Genomic DNA, 17,980 nt, shown 5'->3' on the forward strand with positions numbered 1-17,980 from the left:
TATGATATAATTCCAGTGGTAGAAAACATGGTAGCTATTAGTCTTCTGAATTTAACCGGTAACGGACCTATCGTTTCGGGTTCCAATACCATCCAATTTGACAAATAAACCTATAGCTGTAGATGCATACTCCATATCTTAATATTGATAAGTGGGCGGCTGAATTTGCAGCTCAAACAATCAGTGGAGACGTAATGGTGACATTTGGATTGAGAAACTCTCCACTTCGATAGAAAGGGTTTGCGATTTTAAGTATAAAACATTGGAAGTTAACATGCGGAATTTTCACCTCTTACACTCTGCCATTCCCGAAGAAAAAAGGCTTGTAATACTTCACCTCCATCAGCCAAGCGAGAAAAAGAAAGTGCCTAGTCTCTAACTACACTTTAGATATTAATATCCCCTTGTGCAGGGGAACAGCCAAAAGAAGGTATTTCCTTTGGGCAAAATGACTCCTTTAGATAAAAATACCCTTTTAAACCACGTTCACACGAAGCTGACAGCGTTGAAGGGTATTACTAAAGGCATCAAAACCTTTGGTGCTCTTAAGTTACTGAAGCTCCAGAACAGCCAACTATATAAGGCGGGAACTGGCGTTATTCAATGCGAGTTATTTGCTGCAACACCGGGGATGGTCTCCATACTCCCTCGTAGCGAGATTTATAACTATTAACTGGAATACCGGTGCACGAAGCTTCAAATTCTCGTAAATTTGACTATAAAATCGCTTTTCCAGACAACGAGAAGTTGTGCTATCGGTAGAACCATCAGTGGAACATACCAGCCTTTTCCGGTGGAGCGCATTGCCAACGAGGCGTTGACTGATTAGCTAATGACGCTTTGTGAATTACACGAAAGACTACGGACTTAGGGGCGAGACGAGAAAGCTCAGTCCTACAACCACTCAATCGATCCTCTCTCGTGGAGCGCAAGCCGCCTTGACGGACACCGACTTATCAAAAGCCAAGAAAATCGAAGACCTGGTGAGGGAGCTCTCCGCCTTTTATTTAGACAATCATACAACAAGAAGCTATATTTTCTAGATAAAGCCAAACATAAAACGAAACATAATACCTAACAAGTGGCGCGGTAGGGCTTGCCACTCGAAGGGTGTGAATCCTTGGCAGCAAAATTCTTTTGAATGTCGGCAATAGTGACCTTACCCTCACTAGCCATACTGTAAAGGATAGCATAGATGTCAGAGGTATTCTGCTTGACATCTTTGCCCTCCATGTTTCTGATTAACTGAACGGAGTGGATCAACTTTTCGGTCAAGTCGATGATATCAGACAACAACTTGTCCAACAAATCCAAAGTGACAGAGTCTCTGACAACCACACGTAAGATCTCAATATTAGATTCACTAGGCGGCAATTTGTAGTTTGGCACAATCCAGCCCTTCGCCCTCAAAAGCTGGGAGATGATCGATTGCGGAATCTCAGGGTACTCCTTCACAAATTCGTCCGAGAACCTAAATGACACCACTGGCAAGCCTGGATTAAACTTCTCGTCAGCTCCCAAATCCTTGGAAACCACTCCTCCGAGTATAGGCTTGTGAATGTTCGACACGGTGGTGAAGTACTCGGAGTAATCCAAGCAGTTGGCCAACAATCTCGCATTCTGCAAGCAACTCTTAAACACGTCGGTGTACCCTTTACGGCCCAATTTCAAAAAGTTGTAGTATTGGTGGATGACCGGGAACCCTGGTCTGGAAAAGTTGAGGGTGAAGGTCTCCTCAATCCCACCCAAATAGTCCAACTGGAACTTCAAGGATTCTGGCAAGTAGGCGGCATCGCGGAAGATGATCCAGCCCAAACCAGCTGTGACGAGACCAAACTTGTGGCCTGAGGTATTGATACTCACCACTCGTGGCACCCGGAAGTCCCACTCCAAGTCTGGGAATACGAAGGGAGCGACAAACCCACCGGAGGCTCCGTCCACATGAATAGGAACATCGATGCCGGTCTCCTTTTGGATAGTGTCCAACAACTCCGAGATCTCCTTGACAGGTTCGAACCCGCCTGTGAAAGTGGACCCCACAATCACAAAGATACCAATGGTGTTCTCGTCTACATTTTCTCTGATCTTGGAAACATCAATCATGTGGTCGGACTCAGCACATACCGGAATCAACCGATCCTCGACGTCAAAGTACCTGGCAAACTTCTCGAGCGCCACCTGGGCGCAGGTAGCCATCAAGATGTTTGGGTTGGAGATATCCTTTCCAGCCGCCTTTCTCTTGTTCTGCCAGGTCTTTTTCATGGCCAACCCACCGAGCATGATGGCCTCAGAGGAGCCAGTGGTAGCCGAGCCGACGGCCTTGTGGGCGTTACCGTGCCATAACCCACTGATGATGGAGACGCAACGCTGGTGGATATCCAACAAGGCTGGGTACTCGTCGTTGTCGGCCAAGTTCTTCACAAGGTTGGAAGCAACCAATGCAGCGGCTTCAGGGTCAATGTGCGTGTTGACAAAACTCGCCAAGTTCAAAGTAGGGTTCCCGTCAAGGGTCAATTCGCTTTGCAACAACTGGGAAACCAATTCTGGCAGGGTGGAATCTTGCGGTATGGAATATTTTGGGATCTGAACATTGGCATTGTAGCTCGAAAGGTATCTGTCGGTCTTGGCCACGTTAAACTTATTACGGGTGGCCTTCAAGAGGGAGGACTCCATCTTTTCGGCGTCGACATGTTTGGATAAGGTCATGGTGTGTTGCTTTAGTATATCGCTAGAAGAGGTTCGTAGAATGATGCAATTGATATATGCTACTAGAAGAGAAAACAGATGGGGGGTTTATATAGTTTTACAGGAGAGAGATGGCCCGCAGGCTTCCGGGTTGCGGTAATTTCAGTCTACGACGTAGGAGTTTAGACACGGGGGGAATGTAGCAAACTTCGAACGGGCTAGAGAAATTTGCAGCTAATTACCAGACAACGTGATCTATGACATGCTATCCAGTCTCCTGACTGGAAATGAGCGGAGTGGCATGGGCCAGGCCCCACAGAGGCGGGAAGAACGGCCTTCCTGCACCTCTGGTAAGATAAACCAGAGGTGCATACCCGGATTCTCTGGTGGACTTTTTCAGGGGAGCCGCACATGGCAACTATTGGATTGCTACTTTCAACAGATACAAGCGTATCGCCAATACTCTAAGACCAGGAGTTCTGGGGCTCGGAGACCGATTCGCGGCCATATAGGAATATATAATGAAGGTCCGCCTTTCATGAGTACAATTTCGAATCGCGAGTTCCTTGTCTTTGGCAGATGGAGATTTGTAGCCGATCTGCCAAAAAAAAAAGACTCGGGATTTATTGACAGCGGCTTATAGTTTGGTGTCAAGCGCGTAGATATAACCTCCTGAAATGATCTATGCCGCGCCATTACGAAAACAATCCGTGACGAAAACATGCCTGAAATCAGAGCCAGCTCTACCGTACATGATCACCTTGCATGACATACTAGGTATGTCTAAAAAAGCTATACGGCTATTGCCATTGGACAGAACATCTATGGGGTGCCCGGGGTGAAACAGTGCACGTTAGGAGATTGTCTGTCACATGGCAGTACATACCTATCTGAAGACGTACGATATAACATATTATCCGTCCCAACCGATTGCAGTACCCATCGACAAGCCATAAATAGGTTTGAATAACTCCGATTGCGCCCCATACGCTTAAAGCTACCGCCAAAGGGGCCGAACCCCGCAGTTTCAACCGCGAACACCAGCTCTGAGCCGTGGCACGGCCTTAACACTAAATAGAATATCTGTCTACCACGAGTTTGAATTCGTTTTATTGTGTCTCTGTGATTATTACTCTACAGCACTCTTAGTAAAAAACGATATATTTTAGGATGGAAATGCGTTATGGCGAACGAATTCATTCGACGTCGTCTTCGAAAGTTTCACCTTCAACCAAGTTTGGAATGTCTTCACCTGAGGCAGCGGCAGTGGCAGTGGCGGCGTTCAAACCACCTCTAGCTTGGATATCTTCGGCCAACTTTCTCAAGATTTCCAAGTTCTCAGCCCCCAATTGTGGCAAGATGTTTGGGATCAACTGGGTGATTTCCTTCTCCTGGGCAATACCAGTGAACACGAAGGTGTTGTCCTGGACGGAACCCTGGACACCGACTCTGTTGAAGTGCAAGACCTTACCATCTTCTCTGAAGAAGTTAGCTTCCTCAACACCGTCGAACTTTTCGGCGTTCATCTTCTTCAAAGCGGCCTGCAACTTGGTGTCATCCTGTTCAACGTTCTTGACAACCTTCTTGGCAGCACGACGGGTACCACTATAATGGAGTTAGTATAAGGCCATAGGACAGCTACAATGGCAAGGAGTACACATACCCTAAAATAAGTAGTTAGTAAAACTATTTGCAACTAATGGGTGGATGTCGTCGCCAGCATCAGAGGTGGTTTGCGGAGCACGCCACGGGGTATCTGCTTTGAAGAAGCCCGATCGTAGCTACCCCATATACCACACTCGATTCAGCGGCAACCAATCAATAGCAGACCTAAGCAGGTAGCAGTTGGTCACGATCCAAAGAAAACCGGAGTGTTCAATGGCGACAGGGTGGCGGGAAAACACTTTTTCAGCGAATCAATGGTCTCTCAGGATTGTAGGTACATACCGATCTTGGTGGCAGAAGCTTGTTGTAACTTGGCTAACTTGGCTGGGTCGACTGGCATTGTGAATTATTTGTATTTATTGGTAGATAAAGGGTGTGAAAACGTGCAAATCCGCTAAAGTAGGTCGGAATAAATGGGGTATTCCATAGTGTACACCTCGCAGCCACGCCTACTGTGTCAGCTGCTTACCAAAATTTCGTCGACGTCGGCGGCTGCGAGAAAATCCTAACCAGAGAAGGAGACAGAAGAATAGAAAGGCTATTTAGTGAACCGAGAAAATGGGACATTTATCCGGTACGTAGCGAGATATGCTTGGGGGAGAACACGGCTCACATCAGATATACGCCGGATTTTTCAAGCCATTGGGGGATGGGCCGAAGATATTGTGGGGTCTACATATCCTGTTCCAGCCTTACTCAGATAAAGGATCACTGGGTTGTAAGCGGTATATTTATATCCAAGATATTCAAGCATCCACGTGAGCCATAGCTTATAGGCCACGTCTACGTTCTTTGCCTAATTAGGTCGCCTATAAGCAATGAAAAGGTCTAAACCACCAGATACAGATACATGTCTCTATTATATACAAGTTTAGTCAGCTGTTCCACTAGTTCTCTAGATACCTCGGTTGAATTCAAGAGTCTCGATTCTCTCGCCCTGTGGGTTCTTTAATCGTCTGAATTGCGGTTCCAACTTATCCACAGACATGCTTTCTCTTTGGGGGAATACAGCAATGGCAAACGGTAAGGCAACGAAACCGGTGGCAGCAACAATACCGCAAGTGGCTAGCGTTTGGATGACTCTCGACTTTGTCCTCATCAAGCCCATTTTCTGCAACTTGACCAAGACCAACGGAGGAACAACCATGATCGGGGTGGCATTGATGACACGACTGGCGGCGGTTTCACCGACGGCATACAACGCAGCAGTTTTGGAGACACCCTGTTCGTTACCTTCAGAGTCGAAAACCGTAATCCCCTTCTTAATTTCTTCTCCTCTCATGAGAAAAACGTTGACGACACCGGCACTGACCACCGCGGCGAACGGAACCAATCTCCCCAAGATCATTCTGGTGTTCGCAGACACTTTAGTAAGTCTCGGGACAATAGAGTTGAGTCCAACAGCTACGGAGCAGGATGCAGTGACGGCCATCGTGTAGTTTGTGATGATTTGCTGAGTAGTCATTGGATGAGATTTGTTGGAGTTAGCCGTGTTGACCGCGACGTTCAACGACTGGTTGGCCACTTGCCAGAACAAAGTACCGACCACACCCATGTTTGGGGTCAACATACCCGCGGTGATCAACAAATTGGAAATCACGTTGCAGCACATTCTGAACGGCAAGAAGATGGTTTCACCGTTATCTGGGTGGATGGTAGAGTCCAAGATCTTCTTGGCTCTCCATAGCTCCGGGGTCATATGTGAAATTTTACCGTTCTTGTATTGGGAAACCAAAGCACGCGCATTTTCGACGTCAGCAGTGGTGTTGAGGCACATAGTAGGGTCAGTTAGCCCGGCACAGTGTTTGACTCTGCCCCAGTAGGTGGAGAGATCATAGCGGGCTTGTGGCAATTGAATCGGTCCAGGAACGGATGAGGCCATAGTGTATGTTTAAGAGAATGTGGGGATGTTGAATAAACCAGTACGGAGATACTCCACCAATCGGAATTTCTTTTTCTAAAGCTTTTGTTTGTAAAAGAGGAGTCGTAGCGTTACCACCAAAAATCTGGAATTTTTCACCTACAGGGTGGAAAAGTGAAATAATCGCTGGTGAGTCAGATGCAAGGTAAAACGAGTGCTTGAGCTGAAAAAAAAATGAATAGCACCTCTTGTCACGTGAGCAATGAAATATTTAGGAGCTATACGCAAGATGTCAAAGTACATGGGGAATACGAAGTATTTTTGAGGATAACCAGAGGCTCTACCTTTGAAAAATGATTTAATTCTGGTATTTTAAAAAGCATATTTTTCCGTAACCACCGAAGGCTCACCGATGAACCGTAAACACGGTTCGTACATACTTCCGAGTCTAATTCTATTCTGGCCCTATCACCGGTAACCTTGATTAACGTTAGCACGCATAAGATTCATAATTACATAGCCAACTTCTACGTATACGTCGCGTAAGAAGAGCGGTAAAATTAACCCGCACAGTATTATACGCCAGCCCTCAGGAGACAAAGTTGGGTTGAGCAGGTAACGTAGACAAACCAAGGAACCTCAGAAGATTGCCAGATTGCGTACGACCCTACCTATACATTGTTGCAAGATATATCAGTATTTTCCGGATGAAAGATAATTAGTCATATGAGCCACACATATCCTTGGCGTTTCAGTATTGTCAATTGTATTCCTTGCATTATTTCAACTTTCTAGCGGGTGCCAAGGAATTTGCCGTTTAGTGCTGCAACTTTCCAAAGGCCGAAGGTATTATAATCATGGCTACTGCGGCACTATCCTCATGCCGCTGGTTCCTATAGTTACAATCTGAGTCAATTTCAAGCAGTGCTCGCCACAAATATCCCCGTTGAGCATATCTCCGTCGAACGACATCCCATGACAGGAATCTCCTGGCCCGGGCTGATTGTGTATCTCTGTTTGGGCCTGCTTTCCAAGAGTAGCTTAGCTTTGGGTCCTAGAAATACTCCTTTAGAGATGAAAATATAATGCTAATATGGAAAATCTCACCTTATGAAAATTAAGAGAAGTGCGAGAAACTAGCTCTAACGCCGGTCAGGCTTGACAAATAGCTACTCCCATACAACAGCTTATACCTTCAAAAGCCAACCGATATACCAGATGATAAATCGAGTTTCGACCGAAAGGAGTTATCGCACCTTGTAAGCATAGCATTGCGAGACTTACGCGATTGACATGTAGATAGCCCTCCTTTGATACTTGACAGGGAGTTAAAGATATAAATAAAAAATACGAGCTACACCGATGCGTTGCTCTACGGCAACGATGATCATTGCCGTAAGGGGAATTTGCGACATATAGATTTGCGAGAGGCTTTTCTTTTATTTAAAGAAGAGCGTAACCGGCCCTGGGTCAATGCGGGATCTCGGAGAAGTCGGTTTCGGCGATTTTCGCAGGTACCCGACCTAACCCCGTGGCTGCGCAAACTCAGTATACATCGACAAATAGACAGGTACAGACGTAAATTATTTCCTAAAAGAGGCTATATTCGGTTATACTTGCTTAGCCCAGGGCTTCTACTCAAACCAGTATTCAAGCTTGTAAAAGCACCCTGATGCCACAGCAGGATTTCTGCTCTCGCGACAGAAAGATGGCAATCTCAAGTAGCTTGGTATTAATAAATTTAGGGGATGAATAATCTAGCCCCATATATAAACCGATAGTATATGACTTAGCAGGTGTGTACGGGATACCGTAAAAATCATGCGGAGAGCGTATAGGCCGATATGTCCTTCGCTTTGACGCATGCGTGGGTAATTATCTCTAAGATCACTGATGATCAGCCGTATGAGGCAATCGAGCATATGCAACAATTTCTTACGATATTCTCGGCAAAAGAAAGAAAAAGAGGCACTTCAAAGCATGAAGGGTAAAACAGACAGACATCCTGAGATCTACAAAGAAAGCATTAAGATGATCGTTACAGCTTAAAGCCGCTGTGTAGCGTTATACCGGTCAAGGTGCGTCATCTTACCATGAGTACTGAACGTTTCGTTATGATGAAGCGCAAGCAACCTCGAATTTCAAGCGTTTGGGCAAGATTACTAATACCTTAACAACTTTTGAAACATTGGCCCAACGAGCAATAATCGGGACCGTCAATGCAACAAGGGATGGAAAATACATGGTGTTTACAGCTTATATCACAACTACGCAAGACGCATGCATGTGTACCTGTGCATAATGTAGATGCATAGTTTTTTTTCTAAGATAAATCATTTAACTTGGGGCGGTATTTGGTCTACAGACCCCGGTGGGTTATTGAATTTTTAGTGGATCGTCCAGGGCAGCTTTTCACCGTGGTCTCCCAAGTGAAACTTGAATTATAAAAGGCACACTAGTTCCTACTTCCAATAGCCGTTCCTACTTCATGGCTTCTATATCGGAAAACAACCCTTAGAAACATACACCCAAAGCCATGCTGTCGCAGTCAGAAACAGCCAACGCTTTGGTCCACACCATTTCGGGACAATTCAATACTCAAAATGAAAATGATAAAATTGCTGAATCTGAAGATAACTCCACCGAAAGAATACTGTCAAGCATCGCTGATGCGGGTAATCCAAGTGGCCCGGCCAAATCCCTCGGTGTCCGCAGAGCCGAGCTTTTGATGAAGGAGTACGATTCAATCGCTTACAAAATCATCTTGTTTTTCTCCATTTTCCTCGTTGCTTACGCCTACGGTTTGGATGGCACCATCAGGTACACTTTCCAAGCCTACGCCACCAGTTCTTACTCCGAGCACTCCTTGCTCTCTACCATCAATGTTATCAGATCCGTCATCGCTGCTGCTGCCCAGCCAGCTTTTGCCAGGGCCTCTGATGTGTTTGGTAGATTAGAATTGTTGGCTATTTCCATCTTGTTTTACGTCGTCGGGACCGTGATTGAATCGCAGGCTTACGATATACAGAGGTTTTGTGGCGGTGCCATCATGTACCAGATCGGCTATACTGGGGTCATGTTGATTTTGCAAGTTTTGTTGGCCGATTGTTCCAACTTGAACTGGAGATTGGCCGCTTCTTTCATCCCTGCCTTGCCATTCATCATCAACACTTGGATCTCTGGTGATGTTACAGCAGCCGTTGGTCTCAACTGGTCCTGGGGTATCGGTATGTGGGCTTTCATCTTTCCCTTGCTGTGTATTCCCTTACTTGTCTGTATGCTCCACATGAGATGGAAGGCCGGTAAGACCGAAGAGTGGAGGCAGATGAAGACCGAGGCGACCTTGTATCAAGAGTTAGGGTTCTGGAAGTTCTCGATCGAGATCTTCCACCGTTTGGATGTTATTGGTTTGCTCTTCATTGTAGTCATCTTGGGTCTCATATTGGTTCCATTCACTCTTGCTGGAGGTGTCTCTACTACTTGGCAACAGGCTAAGATTATCGCGCCGCTTGTTATCGGGATCATTTGTATTCCGTTCTTTGTTGTTTGGGAGCACAGACTTGCCAAGCACCCGTTGGCGCCAATGCATTTGTTGAAGGACCGTGGTGTCTGGGCTGCTTTGATCATTGCCATCTTCATCAACTTTATCTGGTATATGCAAGGTGATTTCATGTACACCATCTTGATCGTCGCGGTAAATGAGTCCATCAAGTCTGCTACCCGTATGACCTCCTTGTACTCCTTTGTCTCCGTTATTACTGGTACCATCTTGGGGTTTGTTGTTGCCTACTTCAAGCGTGTCAAGCACTTCATCGTTTTTGGTGTGTCCATGTGGTTTGTAGCTATGGGGATCTTGCTCCACTTTAGAGGCGACTCCAGTTCTCATAGTGGTATCATCGGTGGTTTGTGTCTCCTCGGTTTCGGTGCCGGTTTCTTCACTTACTCCACCCAGGTTTCTATCCAGTCTTGTACCGACCACGAACACATGGCCGTGGTAATTGCCCTTTACTTGACTTCTTATAACTTCGGGTCCGCTTTTGGTAACTCTGTTTCCGGTGCGATTTGGACCCAGAAGTTGTATCCTGAGATGGTCAAGAAACTTGGTGATGCCAAATTGGCCACTTACGCGTACTCCTCACCGTACGATTTTATTGTCGACTACGCTTGGGACACCACCGAGAGAATGGCAGTCGTGGCCGCCTATAGATATGTCCAAAGACTTTTGATTACCGTTGGTTTGTGTTTGTGTGTTCCATTGTTGGCAGCCGCTTTGTTGTTGAGAGACTACAAGTTAGAGAGTGTCCAATCCTTGAAGCATGATGAGGAAGAAACCATCGAAGAAAAGGGGTTCGTGTCCAAGTTCCTTAAGTAAGCTACAGGCTTATACAGCTGAGTAGCACCTTGCACGCTTTCTATTCTCATACTTTTTTTGGATCCACTTGTATTTCCTATTCCTTTGATAACCTTTAATAATTGATTTTCTATTTAACCCCGAGTAGCTTTATACCGTGAATAAAGTATAAAACGCTTACCCCAAGCACCTGGGTGTTACATCCCGCGCTTCGGTAACAGCAGCCATTACTTTCCATTTGGATTATTAGCCGATACCCGTTAGAATACTAACCTCCTATTAGTTTACTTGCGGCTGTTATTGGCCATGTAACACAGCTGCTTAGAAAGTTTCCACACATTGAACCAGCAATGTAGGCCCACATCCCCCGCTCCGCCACGTATCTTGTTTCCGAGATAGTATGGTTAAGCGATTGTAAGATAAGGTAGATGATAATAGTTGTGAAGCATAAGACGGTAAGAATAAGTAAATGGAACTTCCAGTATATTTCAGGATGGAAAATCATCAAGAAAATTTTGGCTCTTGCATCGATGGCGCTATCTGTTGTCAAGTCAGGAAAGTTCGCCTGGCTAGTGGATTGTGTATCGTCGGATCTTTTTCTTCGGGATAGCAACCGTGCTTTTAGTTTACCGGGTGCGGACCTTGTGGGAAGTCCGGAGACAGAGGAAGAATCGTTAAGAACGAGACGCGTCTCCCGGTCACCAACCACGTGTCGCTTGGAAAGTGAGAATGATTTCAGCAGAAAAAACAGAGGGGCCAGCCGGGAAATATTATCGGTATGGCTTGAAACGTCGATCTTAGTCTTCGAGGGTGATTTGACGCGTAATGAACTGCTCCATTCTTTCATGCGCTGGAGGTTGTTCTTCTGCACAGCGCCGATCATAGGTCCTATTGGTTCGTAAGGAGTTGTGTCTGTGTTGTGAGTAACAATAAGTTGTTATGATGCTATGAATCTGTAAAATAGTGTTTGAGAAATCACTACGTATATGATTGTGGTGGGGTAAGACGATGCCCGGTCTGTCAACATGTACCGATTTTGGGTGTACTGCATAGAGCATGTTGACATGAGGAAGAAATCTTGGATGGCTGGAAAGTCCGTGAAAACCGGCCTGTAGCAATGTCTAGTAACTTCAAAAAAATCGGATAAAAATATGGATGGTACAAGTTACTAGAACTAAATCTTCGTTACACCATATATTTTGTTTGTACTCATGATATTGGTAACTTAATACACGTATTTGCATACACAGGGCTAAATATGCTATCGCTGATCTACGTTACACCTTTAAAGGACACTTTCCCCGAATTGCTAGGGTTCGGCATCTAATCTTCACTAAGCAAATGAGAGAATCTAACTTCTAGCTCTAGGCATGGTCCTCTTCAGTCATCCCAGGGCAGTTTTCCTCTAGATCGTCGGGGTCATCATACCTCACGCCGCAGTAGTAGCAGTATTGAAAAGTTTCTCTCAAAAACACGTTCAACTCCCCTAACCTTTCCTCAACTGGCCGAGAATTAAATTCAAGTAGTTCAGGGTCTGAAGCTTTAGCGGGGAATTGGGTTTCTCCGTTGGATGGTTCCTCCCCCGCTGCGTCGCTTGAGGTTTCTGGGAGGTTATCCACTATACCCTTGGTAGTTTCTTCAATTGGCGCATCTTTCTCCGTAAGGCTACACAGGCGTTTCCAAGAAACATTAGTATAATCTTTGACAATTTGATCAATGACCATGCCACGCCATAAGACGTTGATAGGTTTTATGCGCGCGTCGTAGAGAATCTGGGATCTGATATCATCTATGGCATAACCCTGGGCCTCTTCATTCCCGGCCATTTCGATGCAAACCTTTTGCAATCTTGTTACCGTATGTTTTTGTTTTGCTTCCGCCTTTTGCCGGGTTACTCGGCGCCGATATTCCGTCGCTGTGTCATCAGTTATGCCACGATTACCCCCGGCTATTCTTTCAAACAAGGGAAGGACTTTTTTTATTTCCTGCTTGCTTCCAATCCCCAATCTCCCCCTGCTAGGCTGGACTTTAATAGGCTCACTTAGTGCCTCGACAGACCTTGAATCTCTTCCGAGCTTGTCGCCGACTTTAAACCCCATTTTTTCCATCATAGACAAACCTTTAGAAGACGTTAGGGTGGTCGATACCTTTTGGTTGATGTGTTGAATAAGATTGTCCGGTTCGCTCTCATTATTACCCTCAAACAAAGATTTGTTCATGCCAGCGCTTCTGCTGAAATGCTGCCTCTCTTCAAAAGGTACACTTTCGAGGGGAGGCTCAGAACCCAGCTTGCCAACAGTCGTTTCGTCGGGAAGCACCATGGCCATATAATCGTCATCATCCTTCAGAGTGGAGGTTGGCAGGCCTTTGGTAGCCTCATTGTCTGAAGCACGCGCGAGATAAAGGAGCCTTTTCCTGGGTTTAGCGGGGAAATCCTTTTCGGCCACCTCTATATCCTCATCATCAAATGTTCCTGGTAAAAATAGCTTCCGCTTCATCGCGATTCCTGGCAACTTGTTGGTTGCCTGGCCCAGCCTAAACTCTTAAAGTTTTATATATCCTGCATGCACGTGATTACAACAGAATTTACTTTACCAATGAGGAATAAACGAAATTAATTAACCGCACATGACCGAGATTGAAGGGAATAGGTACCCCTTGCGAGGAATAGAACCCCCTAAGTGGGATCTATTTCCTTTGTGGGGGGATAAGATAATATACAGTGATTTTGAGGAGATACCTAACGGAGGAGAGTGTACCAGAGAAGGAACACAAAGATGAAACTGGCGCATGCGATTGGAACGTACTGGCGAATCATGGCATCGAAGTTTATCTTCTGGGCTGACTTTCTGTACTTCTTAGACTCGGCTCTCAATGAGGAGGATAAATCTGTCATCTTGTCCAACGAATCACCTCTGTACAACAAGTCTTCAATGTTCTTGGTCATAACCTTTTTGACATCGGCCAAATCGTTGTTCAATCTGTCCAAGTTAGACTGGGCTCTGGCGTCCTGGTAGACCTTCTTTGTCTTGCCCAAGAAGGAGTCAAACTTGGCAAACGCGAATGGCCTGACGTCAGGGTTCATGGTCTCAGGTCCGTACAGCTTGGTGAATTCGTTGGAGATCTCGTCAAGGTATGAAAACGCCAACTTTCTAGAGTACGACTTGTCACAGATGACCAAGTACACGATGGAATCCTTAATCAAGTAGTGGATCACGTAGTTAGACCCACTCTCAATGGACGCCTGGGACTCCGAATTTGGCGTGATCCTGGAAATAATAAGCTTGCACTTCTTCTTTTGTTCCAACAAGCCGGCTTCGGCGTCGTCGTCAACCGAGCCACACAACGGAAGAGCTGTCTTTGTTAGTTACAGTGTACGGTAAAGGCCTCATTAAATACATACCATCATTTCTGTAGATTAAAGTAGATTTCACCATCGTTGAATAAAATGCGGGGCGTAAAGTTTCCCTCAAGCACACGCAGCCACCGTGCTATTTTTACGCCAGGTGTACAGATTCAAACCTGTATAGTTGACTTTTGCAAGCAGTAGAGTCATCACGTGGAAGCCCTCCCCCAATCTGTGCGCCTGCGACCCCCACGCGCCCCCACGAGGTCAGACTCCAGACCCCCACGCGGCATGTGCCTGGTAACGTTTTTTCACCTTTGTGCATGCCACTAACAGTCGGGGGTGGTTATAAAAGGCTTCGGGCGTCCTGTTTTCGTCACAGGTGCCTTTAGTCGCCAACCATTACTCAATGTCTCAAACTCAAACCACTACATTAACAGCCCCACAGATCCCTTCCCTGGTGGAAGTCGATGTGTCGGAAACATCCCGTGGCTACAAGGTTGCCGAAAGGGGTTCCCACAACATCGCTCTTGGCGGGGCGCATCCGTTCCAGCTTCCGGTTTTCGAAGACAAGCTCGAGGAAAGAAAATGGATCAGAGAACATATGGCCGCTGCTTTTAGAACCTTCGGTCGCAACGGCTACAGCGAGGGGACTGCCGGCCACATTTCGGTGAGAGATCCAATTGAGCCCCACACCTTTTGGATCAACCCCTTGGGCAGACACTTCTGTTTGATGAAGGCCAGCGACATGATAAGAGTGGACTACGACGGTAACCTCATCGAAGGAAATGCCGCCATCAACAAGGCTGGATTCCAGATCCACTCTGAGTTACACAAGTACCGTCTGGACATTAACGCCGCCTGTCACACGCACTCAATCCACGGTAAGACTTATTCAGCCTTTGGTAAGCCGTTGGAGATGCTCAACCAGGATTCATGTACATTCTACAACTGCCACTCGGTTTTCACCGACTTTGGTGGAGTCGCTTTGGAGAGCGACGAGGGAAAGAAGATTGCCGCTGCCTGCGGTCCTAACGGAAGAGCCTTGATCTTGCAGAACCACGGGTTGTTGACCGTCGGCCAGACCGTCGACGAAGCTGCGTACCTTTTTACGCTTATGGAGAGAACCTGCCAGGCCCAGTTGATGGCCGACGCCGCTGCCGCCGGTGGGTTTGAGAAGAAAGTTATCGGTGATGAGGAAGCTGCATATACGTACCACACGTCTGCCGACCCGGAGACTTTGTTTACCGAATTCCAGCCGGAAATTGAGTTGGAAGAGTATCTCCACGGGAATGAATACAAGCAGTAGAGCAAAGATTGGCCCGAGGCTTAGTTATGTTTCAATTTAATTTATTCAAAAAAAAAAAAAAAAAAGAAAAAAAAAAGTAGACGTAACATTTACAGATAACCATTCAGCCGTGTAAACTATATCAGCCTTTTTAAAGCAGCTTTTCCTGCTCTTCCTTCAACCCAGCGCGCCACAAGTCATGATTCTCGCCTATAACGTAGCCGATGGTCTTGTTAGCGAACCCGTCTGGACCCAAGTATTTCAATTGTTCAATCACATCTTCCAACAAGACGGCCTTACCTGCGGCAATACCGTCTCCCAAGCCGCTGTGTTTGATATTAGCCACGTGAATGTGGAAGTGATAGTAGGATGGCTGGTAGTGCACGAAAATCCGCAACTCGTCGGAGGCAATCCTGTTTTCATAGTGCTGGGGGATCTTGGTTCTGAGTTCCTTTCTTAACGACTCCAACCAGGGGATGTGTGTCTCGTTCAAGTCTCTCAAGGACGCAATGTCGGTTCTCAAGACGATAGCCACGAGGTATAAAGAATCTATGTTGATCCCATCCCACTTCATATCTGGCAACAAGACATAACCATATTCGCTATTATCCTCGCGGAAGACGACATTTTCCTTCTCCTTGCCGCAGTATAAGATGTTGCGCACCCATTGAATCCTATCACCTTGCATGGACTCGATGTAGGGCTTGACGATCCGGGTGTATACTTCTGGGGTTTCCTGGACAAAGTGGTATTTTTGAGTGTCATATTTCTTGATATGAGTAGTTGTGGCGGGGTAAACGAGGTTGAGCTTCACCGCTGGGTTGGTTTCAAGGTTTTGCTCAAGCAACCCAAGAGACCAGTGGTAGATGTCGTTGTGGTTGATCACCTTCAAGCTGGTAACCAATTCGTTGATGTCAAACGTTGGAGACTGACAAGTCAGGAAGCTTTTTCCATCAACCAGCTTTTGCTTCTTGCTGCTAGGCTCAGCATCGGTGGCTTGAATCACGGGGAAAGCCGTTTTTTCTACAGAGATGATTGCTTGCTGGCCGTCGATGGACCCCAAAAGGCTCAATGTCTTGATCTGGGGATCAGACGCTAAAACTCTGACAAATGCAAAGCGGGAGACCAAATATGTGATACTTGATTCTTGGGACATTGCTCCTTGGTGTGATATTGCGTAGCTAGTGGGTCTTGGTTTCTGAAAGTGCTAGCTTAAAGCATGTGAATTTTTTAGAGGAGATGCAGGATGCATGCACATGGAGACGGCCGGTGCAGAATCTGAGCAATATGACAGAGAATTCCAGCTTTTTTTGTATAAAATGGAACGAAGTAAACTTTCGGTTGATATATTCAAACTGACGAATAGCTCCACGAATATCATAAACAAAACCTGATGTCCTTTAGAGATAAGGAAAAGGCCACACGACCTATAAGGGGCTACTTCTTGACTGAGGTCACGAAATAACCTAAATGTGTTCGCGCTTATTGAGGGTGAAGAGATGAAATACCTATGGTGTTAGTTTAACCTGAATATCTTATTAGCCACCATGACTATTTAATGTTATTCCCTATGAGTACTCAAACCTTTTTGCATGGTAGAATAACGTATTAGGCGTAAAAAATGAATAAAGACTATGATTAAACATGAAAAAAGGTGAAATGTATGAAAATGTTGCTATGGGAAGTCTGTGCAGCAGAGAATCAGGCCATCAACTCCTCATTGTGCTCGTCATCGGTATCACTGGCAAGAATAGCTTTTCTCCCTAGCCCTGATTTTTTAACAACCAAATGGGCCATGGTCAAAGTCGCAGCCAAGAGAAACGTAGATGATACCCAGGCCATGGCATACGTAGGAATGCTACGACGCATCTCTACGTTGTAGTACATATTACTGACCATTAGAAGGTTGATATAGTACTCTGCAGTCTTCAAATTTGTTATTTGATACAAGGAAGCCATTAACGAAACCATGGATGCCACGAGACAACAGACAATAGACGTAAGGAAAACGCTTGGACGACGGGATGGCTTGGAAATGTACAAGAGAAAGAAACCAATCGCTGCAAAGGCAACGGAAAGGATTTGAACCACAGGGGTCATGTAGGTGTTTCTCAAGGGAACCACGAGCTTCGAGATGAAATAGTCTACTCTCACCCCAAGCACTGAGATGCTGGAAAAAGTGGTATCGGCAACAGTTGTGGAGATAGGAGTGAATCTGAATCTGGCGAGGAATATTTGCTTCACCACTGCGTTGGAGGAGGTTGCAATGAGCAAACTATCAAGCACAATGGAAATGATGAGGAGGACTATGGCGAATGGCTCACGCCTTCCACTGTCGATACTGACCTTTAATTTGATAATGCAAGAGGTGAATATGGAGCGCGAAAGGTGAGAAATGTTGTAGGGTTGGAAACGAGAGGGATTAAACTAACTAGGATAAGAGATCCATATATATATATGCAAATTAAGAGTCAGTGCTGCCATAAAATATTAACCACGCAACATGTCCCTTCCAGGCGGTATCACAATGTCATGTGGAACAGCACCACAGGAGGTGTCCTAGAACCGCAGTTGCAGCTTCATCAATAATAGATGTGTATCAAATAGTTCATTGACTTGCGTACACCTGAGTTTAAGCTATCAGTGTGCATAGTAAACTCTGTCCGTTGTGAGCCTCAGCCATTTTGATTTACCGAGGACTGCTAAGGAACGACCCCTCACATAGGAGTGTTACAGGCCGCGGATTTCTTATCGATTGCCTGTTACCAAGCTTTGAAGTTAAGT

At 45.8% G+C, this 17,980-nt stretch overlaps 10 protein-coding genes across 10 annotated transcripts; 2 read left to right on the forward strand and 8 right to left on the reverse strand.

Moving 5' to 3' along the window:
- Nucleotides 1-1,074: 1,074 nt before the first annotated feature.
- Nucleotides 1,075-2,706, reverse strand: GAD1 (glutamate decarboxylase; the record flags this gene model as incomplete). Its single annotated transcript, XM_019131508.1, has 1 exon — nt 1,075-2,706. The coding sequence occupies one exon, from the start codon at nt 2,704-2,706 to the stop codon at nt 1,075-1,077; it is 1,632 nt and encodes a 543-aa protein (XP_018987600.1).
- Nucleotides 2,707-3,881: 1,175 nt separating this feature from the next.
- On the reverse strand, nt 3,882-4,690 carry EGD1 (Egd1p; the record flags this gene model as incomplete). Its single annotated transcript, XM_019130219.1, has 3 exons — nt 3,882-4,290; nt 4,349; nt 4,633-4,690. 3 exons carry the CDS (start codon nt 4,688-4,690, stop codon nt 3,882-3,884), a joined length of 468 nt encoding a protein of 155 aa, XP_018987601.1.
- Nucleotides 4,691-5,112: 422 nt separating this feature from the next.
- Nucleotides 5,113-6,502, reverse strand: BABINDRAFT_158904 (uncharacterized protein). The gene has a single exon (XM_019127346.1). The coding sequence runs from the start codon at nt 6,230-6,232 to the stop codon at nt 5,246-5,248; it is 987 nt and encodes a 328-aa protein (XP_018987602.1). The 5' UTR covers nt 6,233-6,502; the 3' UTR covers nt 5,113-5,245.
- Nucleotides 6,503-8,319: 1,817 nt separating this feature from the next.
- SIT1 (siderophore transporter) lies at nt 8,320-10,583 on the forward strand (the record flags this gene model as incomplete). Its single annotated transcript, XM_019131066.1, has 2 exons — nt 8,320-8,866; nt 8,897-10,583. The coding sequence occupies exons 1-2, from the start codon at nt 8,748-8,750 to the stop codon at nt 10,581-10,583; spliced, it is 1,806 nt and encodes a 601-aa protein (XP_018987603.1). The 5' UTR covers nt 8,320-8,747.
- A 50-nt stretch (nt 10,584-10,633) lies between these two features.
- Nucleotides 10,634-11,569, reverse strand: BABINDRAFT_70180 (uncharacterized protein). The gene has a single exon (XM_019132550.1). The coding sequence runs from the start codon at nt 11,443-11,445 to the stop codon at nt 10,831-10,833; it is 615 nt and encodes a 204-aa protein (XP_018987604.1). The 5' UTR covers nt 11,446-11,569; the 3' UTR covers nt 10,634-10,830.
- A 338-nt stretch (nt 11,570-11,907) lies between these two features.
- Nucleotides 11,908-13,181, reverse strand: BABINDRAFT_70186 (uncharacterized protein). Its single transcript, XM_019132551.1, has one exon. It carries the CDS (start codon nt 13,058-13,060, stop codon nt 11,927-11,929), a length of 1,134 nt encoding a protein of 377 aa, XP_018987605.1. The 5' UTR covers nt 13,061-13,181; the 3' UTR covers nt 11,908-11,926.
- A 121-nt stretch (nt 13,182-13,302) lies between these two features.
- Nucleotides 13,303-13,999, reverse strand: SEC22 (SNAP receptor; the record flags this gene model as incomplete). Its single annotated transcript, XM_019131513.1, has 2 exons — nt 13,303-13,916; nt 13,966-13,999. The coding sequence occupies 2 exons, from the start codon at nt 13,997-13,999 to the stop codon at nt 13,303-13,305; spliced, it is 648 nt and encodes a 215-aa protein (XP_018987606.1).
- A 318-nt stretch (nt 14,000-14,317) lies between these two features.
- On the forward strand, nt 14,318-15,238 carry BABINDRAFT_10742 (uncharacterized protein; the record flags this gene model as incomplete). Its single annotated transcript, XM_019126790.1, has 1 exon — nt 14,318-15,238. One exon carries the CDS (start codon nt 14,318-14,320, stop codon nt 15,215-15,217), a length of 900 nt encoding a protein of 299 aa, XP_018987607.1. The 3' UTR covers nt 15,218-15,238.
- A 57-nt stretch (nt 15,239-15,295) lies between these two features.
- Nucleotides 15,296-16,375, reverse strand: BABINDRAFT_158907 (5'-(N(7)-methyl 5'-triphosphoguanosine)-(mRNA) diphosphatase). The gene has a single exon (XM_019127347.1). The coding sequence runs from the start codon at nt 16,350-16,352 to the stop codon at nt 15,348-15,350; it is 1,005 nt and encodes a 334-aa protein (XP_018987608.1). The 5' UTR covers nt 16,353-16,375; the 3' UTR covers nt 15,296-15,347.
- A 522-nt stretch (nt 16,376-16,897) lies between these two features.
- On the reverse strand, nt 16,898-17,879 carry BABINDRAFT_5274 (uncharacterized protein; the record flags this gene model as incomplete). Its single annotated transcript, XM_019132182.1, has 2 exons — nt 16,898-17,502; nt 17,855-17,879. 2 exons carry the CDS (start codon nt 17,877-17,879, stop codon nt 16,898-16,900), a joined length of 630 nt encoding a protein of 209 aa, XP_018987609.1.
- Nucleotides 17,880-17,980: the final 101 nt, after the last annotated feature.

This window comes from Babjeviella inositovora, assembly GCF_001661335.1.
Source record: "Babjeviella inositovora NRRL Y-12698 unplaced genomic scaffold BABINscaffold_1, whole genome shotgun sequence".
Classification (NCBI taxonomy): Eukaryota; Fungi; Ascomycota; class Pichiomycetes; order Serinales; genus Babjeviella; species Babjeviella inositovora.